Genomic DNA, 25,586 nt, shown 5'->3' with positions numbered 1-25,586 from the left:
TCAAGATCGAAACTTAAACGGACCTCTCATTCGAAAATTATGCAGAAAAGGAGGTTATGATCAGATCGATGTTATTAAGATTACAGAAAAATTAAAAGATGAAATGAAACATTCAGGTTCAATTAATTATAATAAAATTATTCCTCCTCCACAAGACAAAGAAGGCATATCGGCAACGAATTTTCCTGCGTCCTCGCGAGAGTACTCTCCTCCACCAGATTCCATTGAGCATTGCGACACTCCATCGTACATCCATGGAACTCTTCGCAACTTCCAAGTGGTTGGTGTCCGCTGGCTCTTGCAGCAGCACGATGCTGGAGCAGGGGGCATTTTGGGTGATGAGATGGGATTGGGAAAGACCGTGCAAGTGTGCTCGTTTCTGGCTGCGCTCAAACACGAACGCAACGACACTGGGCCTCATCTGATTGTGTGTCCAATGTCTGTGCTGCCCACGTGGGAAGGAGAGCTGGCGCGATTTACTCCATCGCTGACAGCGCTGATGTTCCACGGAAACGAGCACATGCGAGGGAAGATGATGCGGCGCTTTCTGAAGAAGCCGACGGTTGAGGTGGTGGTGACAACGTATGAGATGATCATCTCAAGTGAAGGCTGGTTTGTGCACCAGAGCTGGGGATATATTGTGCTTGATGAGTGTCAGCGAGTTAAATCAGAAAAGACTCTGATTGGAATGGCCATCCGCAGGCTGCGTTCGATGAGACGTTTGCTGTTGGTTGGCACTCCACTGCAGAATAACATGCATGAGTTGTGGGCACTGCTTAACTTCCTCTATCCAGAAGCCTTGGCCTCATCGCATATATTTGACAAGGGATTAGAGGATGACAAGAGCAAAGGGAATGGCAAGGCCTCTGAAGGTATTGTTTCTTCGTCTTCATCCACACCGACACCAACTGCAACGCCTTCGAGTGCCCGTATTCTCTCTGAAGCAGCAGGTGTTGATGTGTCTGTGATGAATGCTGCACATAACCTCCTCAAAAAAGTGATGCTGCGTCGATTGAAGCACAACGTGCTCCATCTGCCACCAAAAGCAGAAGTGAAGGTGTATGTGCCTCTTTCCAGAATGCAGATCTTCTTCTACTCGCGTCTGCTTCAGATGCACTCTGGTCTCTTTTCTGAGTCAATTGTCAACAGACCACAGCGCAAAAGAAGAGGAAAGAGCGAAATGGCTGGCAAAGAGAAGGCAGCCACCGTCATTGATGAAGATGGTCCTGATCCAGAGAATGAGAATGGACAGGATTCTTCGTATCAGCAGCCTCAATTTCGTGCCTCGCTGACGAATCTGCTGATGCAGCTGCGGAAATGTTGCAACCATCCGTATTTGTTTATGATGGGCAGCAAAAACCCTACCTCTGCCAAGAAGGCACACATGACAGATTTCATTGATTGGTCGTTGGATGCGCTGGTGAAGGCATCGGGGAAGCTGCGTGTGCTGCAAGGGATAATGGAGATGATAAGGAAAGAGAACAGAGAGATAGACGAAGCAATTGCAGAGAAGAAGAGGATTATGACAGAGGAGAGGAAGAAGAGAAGACTGGAAGAGGAAGAAAGAGAGAAGGAGCAGCAGAGAATTGAGGAAGAACAGAAAAGAAAGGAAGAAAAGGAAACGAAAGGGAAGAGAGGAAGGAAAAAAGGAAAGAAAGGGGAAAAGAAGGAGAAGGAGAAAGAGGAGAAAGAGAAGGAAAATGGAAAGGTTGATGAAGGAGAAGCAGTTGTTGCAAAAATTGGCAAAGGAGAAAAGAAGAAAAAGAGAAAATACAAAAAGAGAAAGAAGGTGTATTTTTCAGCCAAACCCAAAGAAAAAGTAGTTTCAGTAGCTCAGCCAAAAACGAATGGCAAAAAGAAAAAAGGAAGGAAGAGGAAAATTAGATTAGATGCGACTGAGGATGAGTTTGGCATAAATAAGAATTCAGTTAAACAGAATACAAATAAAGAAACAGATGTTAAACAAAGTGAAGTGGAAATTGATGATAATAATAATAATGATAATGATAATGATAATGAAAGCAAAAGCACAGCTGCAAGTGATTCATCCAAAATCAAGCAGAATAAGACACAAAAAGCAGAATTGTCGAAGGAGAATGAGAAGTCTGAGAGTGAAGAGGGGGAAGAGATGGAGGGATCTAATTTCTTCGATAGCACAACTGACAATGAAGAAGAAAATGAAAACAGCAAGGAAAATGAAATGGATGAAGAAAGCAATTCTGATGATGATGTTATTGCCATTGAAAAAGGAGAAGAAGAGTTAAGTTTAAGTCCAGAAAAGAAGAGAAATAAAACTAATGATAAAAGCAATCGTAGCGTATTGGAAGAAATAAAAGAAGAGCTTGCGACTGTGGCAGACTCAGTGGAAAAAGGAGATTTTGTGACAAATGTTCAGCAAGCTCCAACATCAACTCAATCATCTGCTTCTGCTTCGACTTCTGCTTCATCATCTTCTTCAACAATAGCAGCAACAACATCAAATTCTTCTTCTTCTCCCTCCTCCTCCTCCTCTTCCTCTTCTTCTTCTTCTTCTTCTTCTTCTTCTTCTTCTTCTTCTTCTTCTTCTTCTTCTCTCCCCATGCGACACAAGATCCTCATCTACTCCCAGTTCTCGCGCACCCTCGACATTCTGGAGGAGTTCTGCACTCAGAGCAACTACTCCTACCTCCGCCTGGATGGCCAGACGTCTCTTGCACGGCGTGTGTATGAGATGACCAAGTTCAACCGCACAGACAGTGACGAGTGGATCTACCTCATCAGCACACGCGCGGGCGGTCTGGGGCTGAACCTGCAGGCAGCTGATGTGATTGTGCTGTTTGACACCGACTGGAACCCCACAGTGGACAAACAGGCACAGGACAGAGCACACAGAATTGGGCAGACACGCCCTGTGCGTGTGTTCCGCCTGGTGAGCAAAGGAACGTGTGAGGAGAGAGTTCTGCAGCTGGCAGAGCGGAAGACGCTTATGGGGCAGCTGGTGCTGAGGGATGACGGGAGTGAGATTCCGATTGGAGATGAAGGAGGAGACGAGGAGTGCGACGAGGCGGTGTTGAAGATGCTGAGCTCGATGGATTTGAATGATATTGTCACGTTTGGAATAGAAGAGCTGGCATCTGCAGGTGGGTTTGGAGAGAAGGAAGAGGAGGAGGAGAAAGAGAAAGATGAAAAAGAAGACAAAAATGGACGTGCAGATGACAGCGATAGTGAGACAGATACAGAAGAGAAAGAAGAAGATAAGCAGAATAAAGAAGCGGAAGATGAAGACTTAGAGGTGGTTGAAATGAAGAAGACAAGAGGGCGAAAGAAGAAAGGAAGAAAACCCAAAAGGGAAGAGAAGGAAGAAAATGAAGATGAAGAAAAGGTTTCAAAGAAGAAGGAAAATCAGAACGAAAAAGCGAAACACGAAGAAAAGCCAAAAGATGGGGAAACTGTGACAGACTCGATGGTTCAGCATGTTGTAGAGGCAGCCTGGAAGACAGCTGCAAATATCATCCAGAGAGAGTTTGAGAAGGAGAAGGAGAAAGAGAAAGAGAGAGAAAGAAAAGAGAAAGAAAGAAAGGAGAGGGAAAAAGAGAAAGAGAAAGAGAAAGAGATTGAACGAACTAAAGAAAAAGAGCGAATGAAAGAAGAAATTGCAGAAACACAGAAAATGAAGAATGAAGAAAGTGTTGTAGACTCAAAAGCACTCAAAACAGAAGACACTCTGCCAGAAATAACATCCAAAAAGACGGAAGAAATGAAAGAAGAAGCCAATTTATCTCTTTTGGATACATCAGATGAATCTAAAAATGAATCAAAAAATGTTGTCTATCAGCCACTCCCTCTTCTGAGCAATGGAGAAATACAGTCGACTCCTTCATCACCTTCATCAACAGTCATACTCAAGCCATATGCCTCTTCCTCCAGCACTTCATCCTCTACCCTCTTCCCTCTGTCTTCTTCATCCAACACACAAACACCAACACATTCAAACACACCACAATCTGCTTTTTCTCCTTCTCCTTCTCCCTCTCCTTCACCTTCGCCTGAGGCTTCATGCACTCCTTCTGCCTCTGTCTCCTTCTCTTCTATTTCTGGCTCTCCTGTTGTCAGACAACCTGGCGATATTTCTCCTTCTCCTTCTTCTCCCTCTTCCTTTTCCATTTCATCCACTTCACTGGCATTCTCACCTATTCCTTCCTCTTCTTCCAACACTCCATTTGCGTCAACTACACCATCACCTGCTTGTTCCACAACTCCTCTCTCATCGCCTTCTTCTTCATCTACACCTTCTGAATCTTCATCTCCTTTCCCTCCTTCCTCTCCTTCACCTTCTCCCTCTGCCTCTGCTTCTGTCTCTTCTTCTCTCTCCTCCAAAACAGACAAAGTGAGCACACTTCTGCAGAAGCGCACAGTTGATTTTGACATTCACACCTTCCTCGGCAAGACGTACAGGAGGAGTGGAACAAACTCCATTGTGGAGGAATGGCTGGCAGAGATGCGGCAGAATGGAAGGCAGAAGAGGCAGAGGAAGACGAATGTGGTGACGCAGCAGGTGGCAGGCGTGGGGAAGGTGAATATCCCGCGGTGGGCGGTGATGGAGGAGCAGCGGATGAGAGAGAGGGAGGAGAGAGAGAGGCTGATCAGAGAGTCGAAGATGAAGAAGAAACATCAGATACGCCATGTGGAGTATTGTGTGTTCTGCGGGAGGTATGTGAATGATATATCGCCATATGAAGAAGAGCTGATCAAAAAGAAGGAAAAGGAAGAGGAGCAGAAGAGAGAGGCTAAAAGGAAGCTGAAGGAAGATATGGAGAAGATGAAGGAGGAAAAGATGAAGAAGAATGAGAATGAAAAACAGAGTAAAGAAGAAGACGTGTATACCTTCGATGAGCATGAGATTGAATGGCTTGATGAGAAGGTCAGTGGAAATGAAGCAGAAGCACCTGTGAAAGAAACAGATGGAAGGAAAAATGCAGTCATGGTTAATAAAACAACAGATAATGAAGAGTCAACTGTGGATGACAATACGAGAGTTGAGTTGGATGTGAAGGATGAATCTCACAAAATTGAGATTGAAGAAGCAAACCAAACAAAAAAGACTCAACCACAAACAAAAGACTCCTCTTCATCATCACAGGACACTCAGAAGACTGTGAATAATTCTTTGACAGATGCTGCATCAGACTCGTTTCTGTTTGAAGATACGCCAACACCGATATCTGGTGAATCGCTGTATGTTCCTGATTCTATAAGTGATAATGATGATGATGATGAAGAAGATGATATGTTTGAGTATGGAGACATGAAAGTGACTGATGCACGTGTGTTGAAAGGCAGAAAAGGTACTGATGCGCCTCAAAAACAAAAAGAAAATTGGATGAATTATTTGGATTCGCCACAAGACCAGTCAGAAAAAGAAGCTGATGGACATAACACATCAAAGAAATCTATCTTTGGCAATTCTTTACTTTCGAGAAAACATATTTCTTCATCGTCTTCTGCTTCATCGCCATCTCTGTCTCTCTCTTCTCCCCGTTTGCCTTCCACTGACGCATCTTCTCCTCTTCTTCCCACCACACCCACAAAAGATGGGCGCAGCTTCACATTCACTCTTCCCAATGTGTATCTCCGTTCGAACTCCACTTCACGTTCTTCCTCACAGAATTTGCTATCTTCTCCATCTCATCATGTCTCTTCTGCTCATGTTCAGCATTCTGAAGAGGACTCCTCTAAAAAAGAACTCATTTCACAGGTTGAAGAAGCACCTCTTCCTTTAAACTCTGCTGATGTGAATGAAGCAAGTTCTGCATCTGCTTCATCTAACACTTCAGACAATAAAGATACAGTCAAAGATATTTCTTCCCCTCTAAATGATTCTTCATCCACACAGCCTGCTTCTCCCTCATCTGCTGATGCTTCATCCACTCAAGTATTCACACGAGAACGGAAACTTGTGGTGTATTTGAAAAGACCACGTAATTACACTCCATCATCGTCCTCTGCTTCTGCTGTTACTTCTGCATCTCCATCTTTAGCTTCATCAAAGTCAACTTCTTCTTCTTCTTCACCCACATCACCTTTGCCGAATCCTTTCAAAAGCATCATGTCTACTCGATTGTCTTCAAAACATTCTTCTCGTTTCTCTTCTTTTTCTGCTGCAGCATCTGAGCTATCAGATAGCAGTGTGAATAAATTTAATCCATATTCAAAGTTCTCTTCTTCTTTTGCTTCTTCGTCTTCTCCTGTTTTGTCATCTTCCACTTCAGCTTCTTCTGAATCAGTTGGCTTGTTGAGTCACAATCTCCGCCCTCGCAGAGCAACAAGATATGTTCATGAAGCACCCTCTGAGATGGCATATGCGATTGAGTTCGATCACAAAAGGAAGTACTTGAAGAAAAGAGGCAGACAGGCACACGACAAGATGTTGAAAGCATACAAAGAGGCAAAGAAAGTGAAGGAAACTGTCAAAAGGGAAGGGAAATCAGATTCCGACGAAGAGACAGAAAGCGCGTCGAATGATTCTTCTGCTTCATCTGACGACTTGAACGACTATCTTTCGCAAGAGTCAGAATCATCAGCAGAAAGCAACGAAGCGAAAGAGCAGAAAGAGAAAGTTATTCCGCCTCTGTTCAACCAAGTCAACAGCATCAACTGCAGGCGATGCCCTTGTGCCTATCACACCGACTGCATGATCCAGGCGATGGATTCTATCTCTTTCGACCCGTCAGAGACGCTGTGTCTCCACCATCGGTGCAAAGAATGTGGCCGCTCTGCAGCAGATGCAGATGGACTGCTCTTCTGGTGCGCCCACTGCCCGTACTCGTGGTGTGTGCGCTGTGTGAAGGAGCACTTTGTCCCGCTCTCCAAGTACCACACTCTCGAGCTTTACACGTGGCGTCGCCCATCCTGCTACGAATTTATCCGGTGTGAGGATTGCGATGCACAGCCAGAAGAGACACGCAGGCGGATGGTTGGGAGAGAGGAATACTACGACGAAGATGCTCTAGATGACAGCTTTGTTGAAGAAAGCAGTGATGAAATGGAAAATGAAGATGAAAGCAAGGAGAATAATATCGAGCAGGATATGTCAGATGACGAAAATGATTCGATGAAAACCCAGGGCGATGATGTTATTCTTGTTGGAAAACGTTCATCAGATGTATATTCGCGTTTTGAAGATAGCTCAGAAGAAATTGAAGAAGATAACAGCTCGGAATACAAGGATTTTAGTGTTCCAACACCAATCAGACACAAATGATTGATTTATATAATAAAACTCTCTTTGTTGGCAAGTGCTTCACCTGTTTCTTATTTCTCATTTCGCACAACACTTTTTTCAGCTCAACGATTTTTAAAAATATTTCAATTTAAAATATGGAAAAAAAATATTTCTTTATTGCTTAAATTTATTGCTTCATCCTTTTAAATAAATATTGCTGTTTAAAAAACATATTACTTTTTTTTCTTTCTGCTTTCTTCTTCTTGATCATTCAGCTCTTTCTCCAATGAACCTTTCTTTGCTATCGGACTCAAAAAGCTGTTTAATTTTATGAAAAGGAGGAAAAGAAAAAACATTTTAAAGATGAGTATAATGGGAAGAACACAAACAAAAAATATCCAACAATTGCATTAATTCCAAACAGAAAGAAAATCACAACATGAATATTCCAAGACTTTGTTTGAGAAGATGCTACAATTAAAACTGATAGTACAGCACAAATGCAATAAAACGTTTGTCTTAAAATTCTGATAATAAAGCTAAATAGCACTTTAATGCAAATAAATTGTTCACAAATGATATAAACTCTTCTGATTTTTCTTCAGTTGTCCTTTCTTGCTGTTCGTCAGAAGTTTTGTTTTGGGGATTTCTTGGATTAATTGAGCTCATTGTTGATGTGTTTTGAGAATGCAAATCAACTTTTTCATTCATCAATTTATTTATTATATTTAAATGATCAAAAGAAAAATCACATATCATTTCAAATATAGAAATCTAACATTATGTTGAACATATCATAAATATTGCTCAATTTCGAAAACATATTGATAAAAGATTTTGTTCTTTTTTTAAGTTTATTTATTTATTTTTTTTTTTTTTTTGGTGTGTGTGCGTGCGTGTGTGTGTGTGTGTGTGTTGTTGTTGTTGTTGTTGTTGTTGTTGTTGTTGTTGTTGTTGTTGTTTATGAAACAAATTGTTTGATTTTTTGTGTGATGTTCGCAATCAACATGAAAAAACTGTCTCATTGCAATTTAACTTGATTTGAATTTGCTTAGCGTTGTTATTAACCGAAAAAATGGTGATGCTAAAAGCACCATAAAACACACACTCACTTTCACAAAAATTGAAAACAAAAGTCAAAATGAGAAAAATAAAAAATTGTTTTTGAAACATTTTGATTCTGATTCGAAGAAAGTCGAAAAATGGAAAGCAGACTGAACTCACTGGGAAAATTCACATTCTGCTCTCCACTTCTCATTCAACGAATAACAGTCAAAAAATAAAGCAAAGAAAGCCCTTCTCAAAAGAATGCCAACCAATACGACCATCATCACAAGTATTTTCGGCTTTTCCTCCCTTCTTCTTTGCTTATCGATTCGCTCATCCCATCTTCTTCCTCTTCTTCCTCTTCTTCTTCTTCCTTTTCTTCCTCTTCGTCTTCTCGCAAAGAATCGCAGATTGCATCTGTCAGCGTCACCATCACTGCCCCAGCTGGAAAGTGCCCAACCAGCTCTCGCTTCATCCCACTCAGAGAAGGCCTGTCTGCCTCATTCCACGAGACACACAGCCTCCAAAACTCCAAATATGGTGTGTCCTTCACCAGCCCCACATTCGGCACTTCTCCATTCACAATCTTCTGCCCAGCTGCCTCTGCCTCATACTCCCCAAACGGGATCTGGAGCGTCAGGCACTCCCACAGCATCATCCCGATCGAGAATGCCACCGACTTCTCTGTTGCCCCCATCTTCTTGTTCATCTGCAGCTCTGGCGCCTTCCACCTCAGACACTCCTTTTTGTTGTCATCCTCATCCTCAAAGGCAGACGAGGGCAGAGAGTCCTCCTCCTCCTCATCATCATCATTGCTGGCAGATGTCGCAACAGTTGACGAGGAGATGGATGATGAATCCGAATCATCGTCAGATGAGAAGTCGGAGTGCATCACGATGCAGATGACCATGTGCTCAGAGAATAGCACAATGTGTGGGCTCAGATTGACAAGTGACTGAAGAGGGTTGTCCATCTCGGAAAATGAGTGAAGCGCAAGATTGGCCACCCAGAACAAGACCTGGGCAGCTGTCTGCTCTCTTTCCTTCAGAGTGCCTATCGCCATCTCCTTCTTCTCATTCCTTCCATGAAGCAGCATGAACAGCGAATCCCTCAGATCCACAATCAATTTCTCGTGTGGTGATGAGCATGCCATTGCATCCACCAGATTCGACATTGATGAAGTGGTTGGACACAGATCCTCCCCACGAACAAAAGTTGAATCTGAATCAGTTGTTGAAGTGGTTGAAGTGGATGAAATGGATGGTGATGGAGTTCTCTTTCGAATCTCTTCTTCTTCTTCTTTCTCAAGCATCCATTGAGGAATCTTGTCTGAGTCTCTGCCCAAAATGTATTCAGTCGATCCACTCTCAGACAGAAGATGCTCCGATGACTCCGAATGTCCCAAACTTTTCACATACACCCTCTTCTTGATTCTCTCATCGCTCTTCTTCTCTGCCTCCCTCTCTGCTCTCCTCCACTGCTCCTCAGGCAACATCTCCATCGTCACCATCTCAAACGCCTTCGGATCCTTTCTGATGTTATCGTTCACAATCTCTCTCAGATCTTCTGCTTCATTCTTAACCTTCTTCCATCGAACAATGAATAAAATAAATCCAATAAGGACAATTAGTAATATGATACTCATGACAATCACAATTAACAACCAATAAGATTTCCCTTCTTTTCCTCCTTCAGCAACCCTTTCATCCCCATTTGCCTTGGGTTCGCTTCTGTTCTTCAGAACAAATGCATCAGTTGCAGACAACCGCTTTCCATACACAATCATCACAGACACCTCCGTCTCATCTGGGATCGACGAAAGATTTCTCGAAGGCACCATCCCAACTGCTTCCGCTTCACTCACAAACCCATCTTCTTCAAATGGATATGTCTCAATCAGGTCTGTATCTCCAGCTGACAAAATCAGTCGGAATGACAAATCACATGGCAGAAGAAGCACCCCCTTGAATTGAATTTCTGTTCCACCTCCATTTTCGCTGGTCGAAGCCCCTTCCAACACCGGAATGAAGAATGAAGATGCTCTTTCTCCTGCCATCCCTTCCAGGCTGCATCCATCATCCAGAATCCACAGCGAAGAATTGGGCATCACCCCATCTCCTCCCTTCAAGCTCGAAATGGTCAGCGAAGCAGAATCTGAGCAGATGATATTTCTTCTCAATGATGGATAATTTTCAATGAATGGATTATTGTTCAAAAATTCTCCTTTCTCAATCGTCACAGATCCTCCTCTCACAGTCATCCCTCCCTTTGAGGAGTTGCTGATTGTTGTGTCTTTCATAACAGCTGAACTGCTCGAGAAATCAATTGCAGACCCATTCCATCTGCAAATTTCATCCATTGCAACATTCATCTTTTCGAAATAACCAACGAGATCTCCCACAAACACACACGAGTCAAGAAATATTTTGTTTGCATTTGCCACTGACACTTGGCTTCCTTTTTGCAACTCTGATGTGCATTCACGAAAAGAGCAGTTCAGCATCTCAAAGCCGGTCATTGGTTGAGTTGTGCAAATAATGCAGGATCCAGATGCTGTTTTGATGATGTTTGAGAATGATGATTGCATCAATGAAAAAACAAGTGAAGAGTTGATTGCTTCGAATGAGATGAGGCTTCTATCTTGCAAAGAGATATTTGTGGCTGACAATTTTGAAATTCCCACGTTTTCACTCTTTCCACATTCAAACATTGAACTCTTGCATTCCACATCACTGACTGACAAATCTTCAAATGTTGCTCTTTCTGAACTCAAAATCTCGAATACAGGTTTTGAGAATTTCAAATGTCCAACACTGCACTTTTCTGCTTCAAACAGCCCATCTTCAACAACAATAAGAGAACAATCAAAAAGGATCTGTGAATTCTCCTCTGATCTGTTCTCTGACAGGAATGAAACAGATTCGACAATAAGAGATCCATTCAATTGGTGTATCAAACACGAGCAGCCAATATTCCCCGTTCCTTCAAAAACAAATTTCACTCTCTCCAATCGAGCAAACTCCGAAGTTGTCACAACTCCTTCACCTCCAAAATTAATCTCCCAGATTTTTATCTCAGCATTTCTGTTCGCTTCCATCGACTTGATCGTCACCTTCTCGGCTGAGCACGAACCAGTTAATCTGGTTTCATTCCAGACATACAGCTGCGAATAATCCGATGGGATGATGTGGCTCACCCCAACATTCAGCGATGAACATGCTCCCTTCATTTCCCCACAGTTCTTGCTGTCGCTGTTGTTTCCCAAAATCGAAGATACAAATATGAATTCGCTCCTGAACACAAACACCCTCCTCAGCAGATCCTCTTCATCACCATAATTGTCTGCTGTGCATCCCCATATCGCCAGCTCCTTCACAAATGGCTCTCCGAAGTTGATCAGGAACTGCCACTCCGAAATCTGAGTGTCAAGGTCAGTGCACTTCACAAACACATCTCTCCCCTTCGATGCAACATTTCCTCGGAATGTGATGTTCGACAGCACAAATGGCAAAGTCTTCTTTGCAACACTCTGTGTTTTCAAAAACAGTCCTCCACCTCTCCCAATGTTCGAACAGAAACAGTCTGTCACATTTGTGTGATTCATCTCCAATCTCCCCTTCTCATTAAGAAGGAAAAACACCCCTCCTCCTTCATGAGAACTTGCTGATCCACAGCCATCAATTGTTGAGTTATCCATTTTCAATCTCACTTCATTTGGCGCATCACAACAAAGCAACGAAGGGTTGTTTGACACACTGTGCTTCACATTCATAAATGTGCATTTGTCAAACAGAATATTCCACACTTCTTCTGCATCATCATTCCCCCTCCCAGAAATCACACTTTCTCTCGTCACAATTGCACTTTTCCCACTCAATGAAATATCTTCAAAGGTCACATTGCCCATGGTTATCACACAATCAGCTGATATGCTCATTATCTCATGAGTCGTTGAGAATCCAGCTATGTTTGTCTTTTCAATCGAAACAATTCCTTTTGATGCACTTATCAGCACAAATGACAATTCACCTTCAGCATCATCTTTCATGTGAAAAGAACATCCAACAATACTCGTTTTGATTGCATCGAAGCCCGACTGGATGAGTGTTCTCGCACCATTATCAAAGACAGTTGGAATCATCATCCCCACTTCTTTGAACTGAACAACTCCTCTGCACTCAACAACAACATTCCCATTTCCTTCAATCTCTTTCACAAATTGGATTTTGTCTGATTCTCCATCTGTTCCTTCCAGCCTCATCCCACTCACACTCATTTCACTCCTCACATCACAAATCCCCTGAACAACAATCGATTCAATCCCTGAGTCACTCCCTCGCTTCACCCCATAATCAACAGACCCACATGGATACTCCAACAACCCACACACAACCACATTGTTTCCTCCTCTTGCAACAACCACATTCGTTCCAATCCCTTTCCAGAAATAGATCAGTGGGATTGCACATTCCTTGTTTCCTCCATCATACCCTCTCAGCGAGTCTTCTGTCAGCATTTCCAGTCTATCTTTCACAAATGGCAGGGTTTCGTTCTTGATGCTGCTGATAAGCGATGGAGATGAAACAAACAAGTCCTTTCCAAATCTCGCATTGTTCGGCTTGTCGGATGAAAAAGTTGGAGAGGATATCACAAAATCTGTCTCACCCATTTCACTCAACAAGTTCAACATTATTCCTCCTCCATATCCAACACTTCCCTCTCCATATGGTGCTGTGCAACAATAAAACTTGCACCCACTCACCACAAGACTCGTTTTTGAAGATGCCTCACAAAAGAGTGCACCTCCTCCTATCTCATTTCCTTCCTCTCCAGTAATAGTACATCCTTCGAATGAACAGTCATTTATTTCCACTTTGAAATCTCTTCTATCTTCATCATCCTTATTGTTCGAAACACTCACACATCCTCCACTTCCCTGTGAGCGAGCAATAGATGAAAACGAGCATCCTGACATCTCATTGATAATTCCATTGTGACACTCAACAACACATCCATCCCCAAACGTGATTTCTCCAAAATCACTTTTCGCCATATTCATCGAAGACACACTTTCAGCATTCCCTTCAACAACGAATAACGATGAACCCCACTTGGCACCTCTTTCACATCCAAAACCAATCACTTCCACAATCCCTCCAACAGCCTTCACAAACACGGTCGAAATAGCCTCTGCGCCTCCCTCCATCCCGCATTTGCTCAGTGTGAGCTTCCCCAAACAACACTCAAACACGCTTTCATGAAAGGTCAGCGATCTCTTCAAAGAAAATACAATGCCAGTCACAGACACAGGCACTGCATTTGCAATAAATCCACTTTGAGCTCCCTCCTTCTGATCAGAAACATCACACTTCACATTTTCCACTTTTCCTTTGATGCTCCATTCATTAGAAGTCAACTCTAATTCTTCCTCAAAGACAAATGGCTCAAGAAGAGCAACATCCTTTTTCTTCCCTTCAAAATGGACTGATGCTGCCTTGGAGATTGTGCAGCATGGAAACTCTTCGAATCCACACTTCGAAAAATCATGGCTCAACAATCCTCCTCCAACAAATCCACATCCTGAATAATTATTCCACAAATACAATACCAGCGGAATGGCAAATGTTTCATTCAATGTTGATCTCTCAAACACATCCAATTTTGCAAAATCATTCAAATCAACTCCAAATCCAATTGAGCTTCTACTCATCACACTCGAATGATCATTTGCATTGATGAAGATTTCTTTCCCTTCTCTCGCATCACATCCAGAAAACAATACCTCCTTCAAGATGAATGAGCTTGCTTCATCATCCAAATGAAGATAAATCCCTCCTCCATATCCACACTCTCCACCTGCTGTTTGCATCGCCCTGCAATTTGTGAGCCCGAAGAAATCGTTTTCATCATTTAAAGATGTTGTTTTTGCTGAGTCTGCCTCTGTCAGGTTTCCCACAGTGAATGATGATCCTTCTTTCATCTCAACCCACAACCCTCCTCCGTTTCCTCCATTAACCTTGCACTCTCTCATCATCCCTCCGACTATTTCCAGTGAGCAATCTCTCCCAAGTGTGCATTCAATTGCCCCTCCATTTCCTTCAATTCCTTTGAATCCACTTATCGAATTATTCGTGAACTTCAGCAACTTGGCTGAATTTGTGGAAATCATTTGAATTGATCCTGACTGCAAATCTGTTTGTGAAGATGCTTTCACTGAAAGTGTTGAATCTTTAATCGAAAAAGATGCTCCATTCACCGCTCCAAACAAAACACCATTTCCTGTCGAGCTTATATCCTCAATATTCATGGAAGTAAATGTTCCAGCAGCATTGCTTTCATCAAGATTAATCAGCGGAAAGTTCCCAATAGTCAAGTGCAAGACATTCAACGATGAAACGGACACCTCACCAGCTGTTGTTGACAAAAATACATAAGATAACGCTGACTGGGAGCCTTGAAATGTCAGTGAGCAATCTTCAAGCGAAAATGATTGTGAGGTGGAACTGAAGAATATTTCATGATTTGGAAGAGCAGATGGAATGGAGAAAATCAATGTTCTCAAATTCATATTAGTATTGACTGTTATCATGCCTTCTCCACTTCCATCACATTCATCAATCACCTTCCATCCGCTGTTTTCATCATTCCCCCTGATTGAGTGTTTATAGGAGTCAAATATCAGCTCCTCTTCCATTGCAATCATCCCATCAACAACAATCTTCTTTTCCTCTTCTTGCCTAGTCAGCGAATGTTTTAAAGTCAGACAGGGAAACTCAGCATATCCACAATAAGAATGATCAAATGCATCAACATTGCTTGCAACAATCTCTTCTGGCAAATAAATCAGATACACACACAGCGGTATTGGAATCGTTTCATCTCCATTGTGGAATCCCCGAATTTTGTTTATTGTGGAATTCGAAGCAGTTAATGAAGTGATCTTCCCACTTGTTGCAGTCGTTCCCAGATCGATTGAGTCAACAAAAATATCACTTCCCCATTTCGCCCTGTTTCCTTCAAATGTTGATGAAATCAGAAAATCTGCACTTGTATCTTTCACTTTCAGTCCAATCCCTCCTCCTCTCCCTTGAGTGGTCGAGGCATAACAGTTCTTCACAAACCCTCCATTCATCCTCAATGAACCAACATTCCCCACTTCAATCATCATCCCTCCTCCAAAAACAGAATCAACACTTCCACAGCCATCAATTGTGCATCCTTCAAGTGTTATCGAAAATGGCCCTTCACTGGCACTTATCAACGATGATCCGGCTGTTGTCCTCACAATGTTGCTAAATGTGCAGTTATCCAGAGAGAATGAAACTGACGATCCTTGAGAAAGTGATATCACACTTGTGATACTGAATGTTTGCAACCATTTCACATCTTTCATTTTCAACTCTCCACCATCAACTTTCACAAGTGAGTTTTGAATGCTCCTCTCTTCTGAATGAGCAACATCCATCGAAATGTTCATTCTCTTCACATCCATCAATCCTCTTCCCTGAATCTCAAATAATCTGCTTCTTCTATTATTTTCAATCGAGGTGTTGTGAACCACAAACAAATCATTCACAGCCAACTCCCCTGCTCCAACACAAAATAGACTCAGCCCATTTGCCTCAAACTTTGTTTCAATGGCAGAGCCAGATGGAGAAACTCCACTCAAACAGATCGTTTTCTCTCCAATATCAACTCCTTTGCCTTCCACAACTGTTCCACTCAACACTTTCATTTCCTCCACAAACCCCACGATCAATTGGGAAAGACAATGGCTGATTGTTAGACAGGCATAACTCTCATTCAACCCGCAGCTATATGTATCTTTCGCTTTGGATTGAGTCAATTTGGAGGAGACGAATCTGCATTTCCCCCCATTGTTTGGCAACCATTCACTTTTATCTTCCCCATCATAATATCTCAGCCCATCTGTTTTTGTTGAAAAACACCAAATCAGTTGGGAATAATCTATTTTTTGACTGACGAGTACATCGCTCCCGAACGGAGCACTGTTATTGTGGAAAAAACAAAAACAAATCAAACTTCCTGAAAAGCTTCTTACCATTAAAGAAATTCCTCCGCCTTCCTTATCTGAATGACATCCGATAAACAAACAGTTTTTTGTCACAATCTTATCAATTTGGTTCCAATTCATCAGTCCTCCACCATCACCATTACTAGCATTATTGCCACTGCAATTGATAAACAAACAATCCAGCACACAATCGTTTGTTTTTGATGCTTTTGATGTTCCAATAAATAAGCCTCCTGCATCATTTTGCGACAAACAGTTTCTAAACATGCAATTTTCGAAAAGAACTTGAACATTCAACTCTTCAACCTCCGCACCAGCCCCTCCGTAGTCTGTCGATGAAGCACAATAACACTCTTCAAACACAGAATGCTTCACAGTGCATTCTCCAATATTCAGAGCATAAATGCCTCCTCCTCTTGTGGATGTTGCTTTGCATTTCACAAAAGATGAATTCTCCACAGTGAGCGTTGCGTTTGGATTATCATGAACATACAGTGCTCCACCGCAATCAGCAGAGCATTCAATCCACTCTGCATTTTTGAATGTCTGTGTTTCTGTTGTTGACAGTCTATCTATATTCCTTATTCTCCAATCTCTTCTTTCGTTGTGATAAAATGTGCAATTGCTGCACAAAAATACTCCCGATCCCTGTGTTCCACTCACTATTCCTCCTTCAAGCACATTCATTGAGCTCATCACAATGCTGTCTTCCATGTGGCTTTCAGTGATTGAGTCTTCGCTTTTCATCTTTTCATCGGCTTTGTTCATCTCAGTCACATTCGCAAAAGTGCATTTTTTCACAACTTCGCTGAATCCTTCCCCATTTCTCAAAATACTCCCTTTCCCACAAAACGCAATGTTCCTCCACTCACAGTTTTCTATCTGCACACACGAACTTGCTTTTTGCATCTCCACGACGCTGTTTGTCAAAAAACAACAAGAGCGGCTCATCAGCGATGTATTTCTCAAAATACAAAACCCCCAATTGCAAATCGTCGAAGACGAAAGATTCCCTTTCTCAGTCAGCAGGCAACATCCAAAACTCAGCGCAGATTGTTCCCCAACAAAAAACGAACACTTTTCTCTTGATCGATAAATGCAAACATTCTCCAGTCCAATTGAAGAGTTGTGCATTCTGCACATTGTCTTCACAACGCATTCTTCGTTTCTGTTTTGTCTTCCTTTGAGCATCCCCATCCAGCATTGGAGTTGTTCCTCATTCTTGTCAGGTAGTTGACAGCTCCCAAATGCACCAATCACAAATTCAAGGCAAACAACAAGAAGTTGCATTTTTCAGCCAAAATAATTGATAGATCATCCATCCATAATCCATCTTTTCGTTTCTGCACCATTATTTTTAAAGACACAAAAAGACTTAACAGCATTTATTCTCATATTTTTATTTCCATGTTACAACTTTTCCCCGCATTTTTGAATCTAATTGTCTTTGGAACAAACTTTTCAAAATATGTCAATCCAAATTGATGCATTTAATAGAATAGCAATTGAAATCTCTGGACATACTTCTGAAACTTAATTACAGCTGTTGCTTTGAGAGCAATTTTCTTTCTGGGTGAACATTGTTCTGCAAAGGAAATTTTCAATCCTTTATTTTTTCTCTGAATTTTTCAAAAATGTGCTTCGTGAATTTTTTCTTTTGGAAAATGACGCTGCAAAATCATGGAAAAATAAAAATAAAATAAAAAATAAAATTTCAAAAAAAATTTTTTTTCTGAATTTGTAATAAAAAAAATGAAATAAAAAGAGAGAGATAAACAGGATCAATCCACAAAAAATGAAAATATCCACTCTGAAAAGATGAATTCAAACTTCTTTCAAGTTCCTTAAAATCAGCACACTTTGCGTATTCTTGCTCATGATTCAACTCCACCCAAGCGCCTTATCTTTATTTTTGAAAATAGCAGCAATCTATTTTGTCATCCAAGCGAGAACAGGAAATTGCAGGCTATCCTCTCCTTTGATTCCTCAAAGGCAAATGCACATGAAACATCGAAATGGAATAAATGCATGCAGCAGCACCGATAGAAATAAATAAAGAAAATCCAACATCATCGAAAAATTCAACAAGGGCCTTCGCTTTTGAAGAACGGAGAATAATTTTCATCTTTAATTGAAATAAGCACATTCACAACAGAGCGAACGGATTTTGCTATTCAAAAGAAATTGGAGCAATCACTAATTTTATTTGATATGTTGGGGCTTTCGTTTTGATCAGCTTGCTCCATTCGCTTCAATTCGCAGTTTTTGATAAAATTTTTTGTGAACAACGCCCTGCATGGTATGTCCAAAAACATTTTTGGCACTGCTTTCTCCTCGTCATACAAAATTAATGATGCGCTAAATAAATTAATTGCTACAAGAAATTCGAATCTCAACTCGAATAAACACAAAAAATACAAACTATCGGAATATCATGTTGTGCGTTTTTCTAAATCCAACAAAAGAAACACTTCCCGGAATGCAGCAAATTTATGTCATTTGAGCCTTTGATCGTTTGAACGCTTTTGCTGCTCTGGACAGCTTTTGAGGGAAATTCTGTTTTTCATTCATCAGAAATATATGTTGGGTGAAGTATTTGATTTAAAATCGTTTTTTTGCATTGAGATGGAATGACTGGTGGATGAACAAAAACCACAGATGAATAAATCATTTTTTTCGAATGCTTCAAGCTCGTGGTGGTGGTGAATGGGATTGATTTGTTCAGTTGAGCGCAAATATGTATATTTCACTCGAAAATCGTGATGAAGCGCTCAAATCCCTTATATCTCTACAAACACCGTAAAGGACATAACGGATCTTTATATGTAGAAGCTGGTCACTTTGTTTTTGAGCGAGTTGATTTGGGGCTGAATTGATGATGATTTATTTTCAAAGATGGAAGAAATTTGACAGAAGCAAGCTTGCGCGAAGCTAAATCGCCTGAACAAATGAGCATTATTGAATGCACATTGAAGAAAAAAAACATTTTTGTTTGTTCATTCGTCATTTCATTTATATTAAATAAGTATTTTTTATTTTTTGAAACATTCAACCTTAACAGATCAATCCTTATCTTTCATGCTTGAATTTGCTGCCCTGCGCGCATCTTTCTCAGGATTCACAAACGCCACAGCCATGCATCTATTTGCCATTAACATTTCTGATTGATGCATTTCGGGAATCAAAAATTCTTGTTTTCAACAAAACCATTCAAATAACTTTAAATGAATTTCAACTGATTTATTTTCCACTCCCAAAAGACGATTTGGAGCAGTTAAGGCGAAAATCTGCTGCACAAAAATTTGTGTTATTGAATCAAAATGCTTCATTAATTGAAATGGAAACAATCTGGAGGATAAATTGAAGAGCCAGAATTTGCCTTTATCAAAAAATACAGGACGCGAAGTCAGCTTGGAATGCAGAGCGACTTTTCTCCTGAAATTGAAGGTTTCACAACGAAGCAGTTTGTTCAGGCTGCGAAGCAGGATCTTATGAGATTTCCGCTTTTGATGCGCATTGTTTCTTCTCTCAGCCAGGAGCCTTTTCCTTTCGAGAGAAAGAAGCCATCACAAGAGCAGCCAGAAAAGTGCCTCTCGCTTCACCTCGCTAGCATTGTTCAATCATTTTGGCTTTCCAGATGTTGCAATGTTAAGTTCATTTCATTGGATTGGGAACAGAATAATTAGATGTTTCTTGAGAATGCTTCATTCAATTTCATCTGAGACTTCACATTTGTTTTTCACTGCGATGGAAGATAAAACCTTCTGGGCTGCTGTAAGTGCAGTAAACAAGCACTTTTATGAGGCCAAGAATTTTAGTGTATGCAGCAGGGCTGTTCAGAGGAAGGAGATGGCAGAGAAACAGCGAGTATCGTGCTGCTGGCCTGTATTGGAGGCACATCAATGGGAAAAGAAATACTGAAGATGATCGACACATCACTTGCTTCACACTCAGAAGAGCATCTGACAAGGAAATGGATTTTGGAATCGAAGTGAAGAAATGATAACCGAAGAAAGATGAAGAGAGACCGAAAAAGAGAATTCAGTTTCTTTGAAAGATGACAAAAAGTTGTTGGATGAGGAAGAATTGAGCAATGCGGATGGCTCTATTATTGCTGCATGGTCAACAAAAACTGAAAACGTCTTTTTTGATAGAATCATTGCCTCATGCAAATCCTAGAGCATGGTGTTGCTCATTTTTAGTTTTATTTGAGCAGCTGGGGAACATCTCTGGATCAAGCAGAGAAAGATGGATTTGGTAGCTTCTGCGGATTGTTTGAGCGCAATATCAGTTGGATTGGCTCTTTTGTTTGAAACTATTTTGTTCTTAACCAAAGCGGAATCAGTGTTTTTGCAAAGTGGTATCAGATTTTTTTTTGGCAAGTGGGAGTTTTTGCAGCAGAATTTTCAGGATTGGCCAGAGAGAAGGGAAAGTATTTTGGTCGACTTTTTACGAAACCAGTTCATGTTGCGTTCGATTTTCCTCTTCGCAAATATTGCTGACATAATTTATTGAATTCATTAAGCATTTGATTCAAGATTTTTTGGGAGATAGGCTTTCACCAATGTGTTGCACTTTCCATTTTAATTGACCATAAAATGCTGAGGAACGAATGAAATGCTTTTGAAAAAAGGATATGAAGGAAAGGCAAAAGCATTGGACCAGAAATGATTTTGCCAGATCTGAATGAAGGAACAATAACGCGATTGATTGATGATTCAAAAAGATGATCTTCTTTGAAGGAATTGTTCATTTCAAATTTGTAATTATGGATCAGACGTTTCTTTATCTTTGACAAACCACGAGCGATTCAACGTTGTTTTTGTTGCATCAGTTTGTTCTTTGGATAAGCCGGAAGAAATCAGCAAGGCTGAAACAAAAAAGAAGAAAACCTCTTGTTCTTTGCATTTGTTGCGATTCTTGGAAAAGAGAACACAAGAAAGGAAAGAAGAAGAGAAGAGAGTGAAAAATGGGAAGAGGATTTATCGAACAAAAGTGAATTCGAATCAGTGATTGTTTTGAAGCTGAGGAAAGGTTTGTCAAACAAAATAGCTTGTTTGACTTTTTTTTTCACGAGCTCTTTTTTTATTCTTTTCTTTTCTTTTATTATTTCTCTCAATTTTAAAATAATTTCTGGAAGCAGCAAAGAGGTCACTCGAACAACTCTTGTTGATCTGCATTTGACATTTGAAGGCTCCAATGAAAGAAACATCCACAGCTGATTGTTTCAGATTTCTTGCTATCTTTTGAATTTTTTATCGGCTGTTTTCCGCTCAACAAGAATGAAGTCGATCGACCAAATGAGCAATGAACAGCAATCTGGTTGATGCAAAGTTTAATCATTTATTTGCTTCAAACATTCCAAAAGAAGCAAAATGAACATAAAATGAGAAGGGATTGCTAATTGAAAAGCTTTTAATCAGCTTGGGCTGTTCCGCGATTTTCCTGGTGAAAAATCATTTACTAATACTTTCATTTTTTGTTGCATACTTGATGTTTTATTGATGAAATGCAGAATTCAACACTTGTTTATATGCTCCGCAAAAATAAAAGAAAGAAATTGAAGAATTTCTCTCAGAAAATGAAGAAGAAATATTGTCATTTTTTGTCGATTCTTTATGAAAAATATTATTTTCTGTATTCTTAATTGATTCAGAAAAAGGAATATTTGAAAAATAGATCGATTTCCCATTAAATTTTTATGACTATTTTTTATCTGGAAACCAATTTTTAACTTGAATAGTGTGAAGTTTTGTTTCTTTTTGATCAAAGCTTGTGAAATAAATAACTATTTTGTTAATGATTTTATAGATGAATTCCGATTTTAATTTTGATGTTGAAGAAAAGAATATATCTTCGAATAAACGCTTCTATAACAATAGAAATATGACTGATAATGTTGAAGTGAATCTGCCCAAAATTCAGATGTACTCTAGTCCAATTGGTACATCAAATATGAATCAGACTGATGATTATTTTGAAGAGCTCGATTCCGATATTTTTTACATCAGAAGAGGAGGCTCTGAGAAAAATTCTCCGTTTGTTTGGTTGTTTTTTCAATCACTTTCATTTTGTTAATGCCAACTTTGAATAATTTCTTTCAGACTTCTCAAAAAAATTCCTTGTTCAGATTATGAAACATTCGAAACTGCACAAGCAAAAGTTGATGAAGAAGTGTTTCCGCAAGCTAAAAAAGGTGCATTGTCTCTCGATCAATTCATAGATATGAATGTTGATGTATCATTTGATTTGAAGCAGCTTTCAGATATATATTCCATTCTGGCAAATCATTTATCTCCATCTGCTCTTTATAGAATGGTAAATTCGTCCCAATTAAAATCACTGCTGCATAATCGCAATTCTCCTATCGCGGAAACAATTATTTCATTTAGAAGACGTGAATCACCGTATGCAATTGTGAAGCAACGTAATATGAAAGCAAACGAAACGAATTTTTTCAAAGAAATCGAGCACGCATCTGCAAACCAAAAATCTATGAACGTTGAGAGAAATGAAGCCGGTGAAGTTTCTTTGCCTGCGCTTACATCGGAGTTGTTGCCTTCAATTTGTCTTTTGCGGGCAGCTTTATTTCAAAAGCAGACGGCCCGACCATCAGCAGAATGCGATGGCATGGAGAACGCTTCCAGCATGAGGCAGCCTTATTCGGCTGGACAGTTTCTAAGGCTCCAAGAAGATCAGAACCATCCACCAAATGCACAAAGCCATCATTTTCTCAATTATTCTGCACTTGATTTATCATCATCAACATTTGATTACAATTTGATTTCACCTCATGAGGTGAATTCTAATGAAAGATCTTCACTTCCTTTTGACATTTATTCGCAAGGTTATTATAAAAATGAAGAAGCAATTGCATCTGATGCTTTTTCATCTGTTGATACAGACTCTTCAAAGATGGACGAGGAATCAGATGATGAAGTGGAACATTTTGCGCCAAATTAGAAATTGGGGAGATTTACATATTTTTTTTGTTTTGAAAACAAGAAATTTATTTTTTTTACCTTTTAATTTCATGTTTTTATTGAATGGTTTTTCATTATGCTCAGACATGCTGTAAATCTTATATGTTTGATAACCCTTTCCTTTATGTTCCTGTTTTTTTATAATTTTTTTTCATTTTTTGTTTTTTTATTTTCAGAATTAATCAATTTTGAATTTATTATGATATAAATCTTTTATTAAAATTGCTTGTTATCTTTGAACGCAACATTTTTATTGAATTCAAACATTCGCCAAAACGTCAACAATCCGCACTTATTTTTTTGTTTCAACAGAATTTTTATGGAAAAAATCCTTATAAATAAAGATTGTTTTAAAGAACATGGACAACCATTAACATTCACATTTATTGTGTGCAGCTGATAAAATAATACTGAAGAGGAAAGTGATTCTCTCGTAATTCTGTTTGGAATAGAAAGGAAAAGTGTTGTGTGATGATAAAAAAAGTGTATAAAGGATAGGAAACAGTCTCACTCTTGTGCATAATACAGTTGCACGTGAACAACAAGTTATATAAACGGAGTAAAAAAAAAATACAATTAAAAAAAATGCTAAGATAAAAAATGTTGAAGATGTGGAAGATTTCTGATATTCGTCTAAATAAGGATTTGACAGATTCAAAAATATAAAAATTAAAAAAATTGTTCAAGAAAAAGATTGCCAAGTGGAAAAGAAAGAGATAACAAATGCATTAAAATGCAATTTTTTAAGAAATAACAAAGAAGAAGTCATTCATTCGAACTTCGTACAAAAATGCGTATGAAGTTCATGTTCATAAATTTGTTCCTCAATAATTTTCGCGGTTGTCCAGAAGAGGGCGAGAGGTGTCAGCTGCATTCATCCAAGGCTGGTTCTCCTCTTTCGAGTAGTTTGTTGGGCTGGTAATCGGATATGACGGGGAAGATTCAGGATCTGGAGAAACTTCATCTTCTTTCCTTGGATACTTGAACCAGCAGGTCAGCTTAATGACTTTGTTGTACAAAAGCATCGAAGTCACAAGCAAAAGGAACCCGCCAAGCTGCATGTAGCTCCAGTTCGTCCACTTTTCTCCGTAGTCGGACCATCCGCCATAGAAAATAATCAGCGAAACGATCCAAATGAACAACGTCCGAAGAGCTTCAAAAATAGTTCTGTGAACTGCTGTAAGCTCGGATGTCACAATCATTCCACCATAATTCAAAAAGAGAATCGAAACAAAATACACAATTGTTGTGTAAATGAGCATTTCGCTTCTCACAAGCTTGTAAAATGTATCATATGTGTCTTCGTAATGTCCATTGTCTTTGCCTGGAAGGAAGAAGAAAAGTGGAACAAAGCATGCCACGCACAACACTGTTCCCCACACGCCTTCCATACCAACAACCACCAAAGGTTCGAGTTTCACATCAGCAAGCAACACCTCTTCAATAACAATTTGCATTGCCTGCACAACTTGTGATCCAACAACCAACAAGCATCCGAGTAATTGCAATTCCCATTTTTCACCTTCTTTGTTAGTAGATCCTAAAATTGATGATAATCCCACAAATACCATGGATGCGCAGCATAAGCCTACGCCAAGCCATTCAAATCCTCGAAGTTTTCTTTTTCGATAGAAGATTGTGAGCAGAGCGCTAAATATGACCATACTTCCACGGAGCATTTGCATAACAGAGACATCGATAAACATAAGTCCTGTAGTCATAAGAGTTGTTGCAAAAAGATCGCAAAACGCAGGAATACCAATTAGGCAATGACCCTTGCAAAGAGGAAAAAAATTATTTTAGAAAAAATTTTTCATCAATAAAAAATGTACAGCGAAATAAATATCACAAAAGAAATACCTTAATTGCTTGATTCCGTTTTTCTTTTTTCTCTTCAGGTGTTAAATACTCTGAGTCCATTGTTCCAGAATTTGATCGCTTTCTTTTTTTCATAGATTTTTGAACAGCGTTACTGATAAGGTAGATCGGATAGCAAATGGACATAGCAATGAACATGATAAGAGACTGATATATTGCCTTGCTAAACTTCGTTATGTTTCCACTTAAATCCTTGCTTTTAACAGAAAGCATCATTTTTGAAGCAACCATGGTTCCCGTTCCAAACACCATCATCAAAACCACTCCTATAAACGCCTGTTATAAAAAGAACATTAAATAGTCATTTGATATATCGTTTGCATACTTTGACCGTCCATTTTTTCTCAGCCATTTTATATGATCAACTCACTTACCATATTGTATAATTGTGATCGAAGCACAAAAATTGTTTGACCCATGGACCAGTATTTTGAAGCATTAT

At 39.9% G+C, this 25,586-nt stretch overlaps 6 protein-coding genes across 6 annotated transcripts; 3 read left to right on the top strand and 3 right to left on the bottom strand.

The window, feature by feature from the left end:
• The first annotated feature begins 52 nt into the window (after positions 1-52).
• On the top strand, positions 53-7,368 carry MONOS_1804 (putative chromatin remodelling complex ATPase chain). Its single transcript, XM_067871019.1, has one exon. The coding sequence runs from the start codon at positions 104-106 to the stop codon at positions 7,238-7,240; it is 7,137 nt and encodes a 2,378-aa protein (XP_067723752.1). The 5' UTR covers positions 53-103; the 3' UTR covers positions 7,241-7,368.
• Positions 7,369-7,370: 2 nt separating this feature from the next.
• MONOS_17905 (uncharacterized protein) lies at positions 7,371-7,927 on the bottom strand. The gene is made up of 3 exons (XM_067870872.1): positions 7,788-7,927; positions 7,591-7,740; positions 7,371-7,519 (listed from the first exon to the last, which is right to left on the bottom strand). Exons 1-3 carry the CDS (start codon positions 7,910-7,912, stop codon positions 7,435-7,437), a joined length of 360 nt encoding a protein of 119 aa, XP_067723751.1. The 5' UTR covers positions 7,913-7,927; the 3' UTR covers positions 7,371-7,434.
• Positions 7,928-8,531: 604 nt separating this feature from the next.
• Positions 8,532-17,573, bottom strand: MONOS_1805 (uncharacterized protein; the record flags this gene model as incomplete). Its single annotated transcript, XM_067871029.1, has 5 exons — positions 8,532-10,123; positions 11,582-13,616; positions 14,505-16,177; positions 16,292-16,339; positions 16,460-17,573. 5 exons carry the CDS (start codon positions 17,571-17,573, stop codon positions 8,532-8,534), a joined length of 6,462 nt encoding a protein of 2,153 aa, XP_067723750.1.
• A 2,509-nt stretch (positions 17,574-20,082) lies between these two features.
• On the top strand, positions 20,083-20,286 carry MONOS_17904 (uncharacterized protein; the record flags this gene model as incomplete). Its single annotated transcript, XM_067870871.1, has 1 exon — positions 20,083-20,286. One exon carries the CDS (start codon positions 20,083-20,085, stop codon positions 20,284-20,286), a length of 204 nt encoding a protein of 67 aa, XP_067723749.1.
• Positions 20,287-22,094: 1,808 nt separating this feature from the next.
• MONOS_1806 (uncharacterized protein) lies at positions 22,095-23,246 on the top strand (the record flags this gene model as incomplete). Its single annotated transcript, XM_067871040.1, has 2 exons — positions 22,095-22,321; positions 22,388-23,246. The coding sequence occupies 2 exons, from the start codon at positions 22,095-22,097 to the stop codon at positions 23,244-23,246; spliced, it is 1,086 nt and encodes a 361-aa protein (XP_067723748.1).
• Positions 23,247-23,668: 422 nt separating this feature from the next.
• Positions 23,669-25,519, bottom strand: MONOS_1807 (putative Transmembrane domain-containing protein). Its single transcript, XM_067871051.1, has 3 exons — positions 25,470-25,519; positions 25,127-25,420; positions 23,669-25,041 (listed from the first exon to the last, which is right to left on the bottom strand). Exons 1-3 carry the CDS (start codon positions 25,494-25,496, stop codon positions 24,091-24,093), a joined length of 1,272 nt encoding a protein of 423 aa, XP_067723747.1. The 5' UTR covers positions 25,497-25,519; the 3' UTR covers positions 23,669-24,090.
• Between the last annotated feature and the right edge of the window lie 67 nt (positions 25,520-25,586).

This window comes from Monocercomonoides exilis, assembly GCF_001643675.1.
Source record: "Monocercomonoides exilis strain PA203 chromosome Unknown scaffold36-1065637, whole genome shotgun sequence".
Taxonomy (NCBI): Eukaryota; Preaxostyla; order Oxymonadida; family Polymastigidae; genus Monocercomonoides; species Monocercomonoides exilis.
Note: the sequence above shows the minus strand (reverse complement) of the source record. Positions and strands in the feature narration are given on the sequence as shown.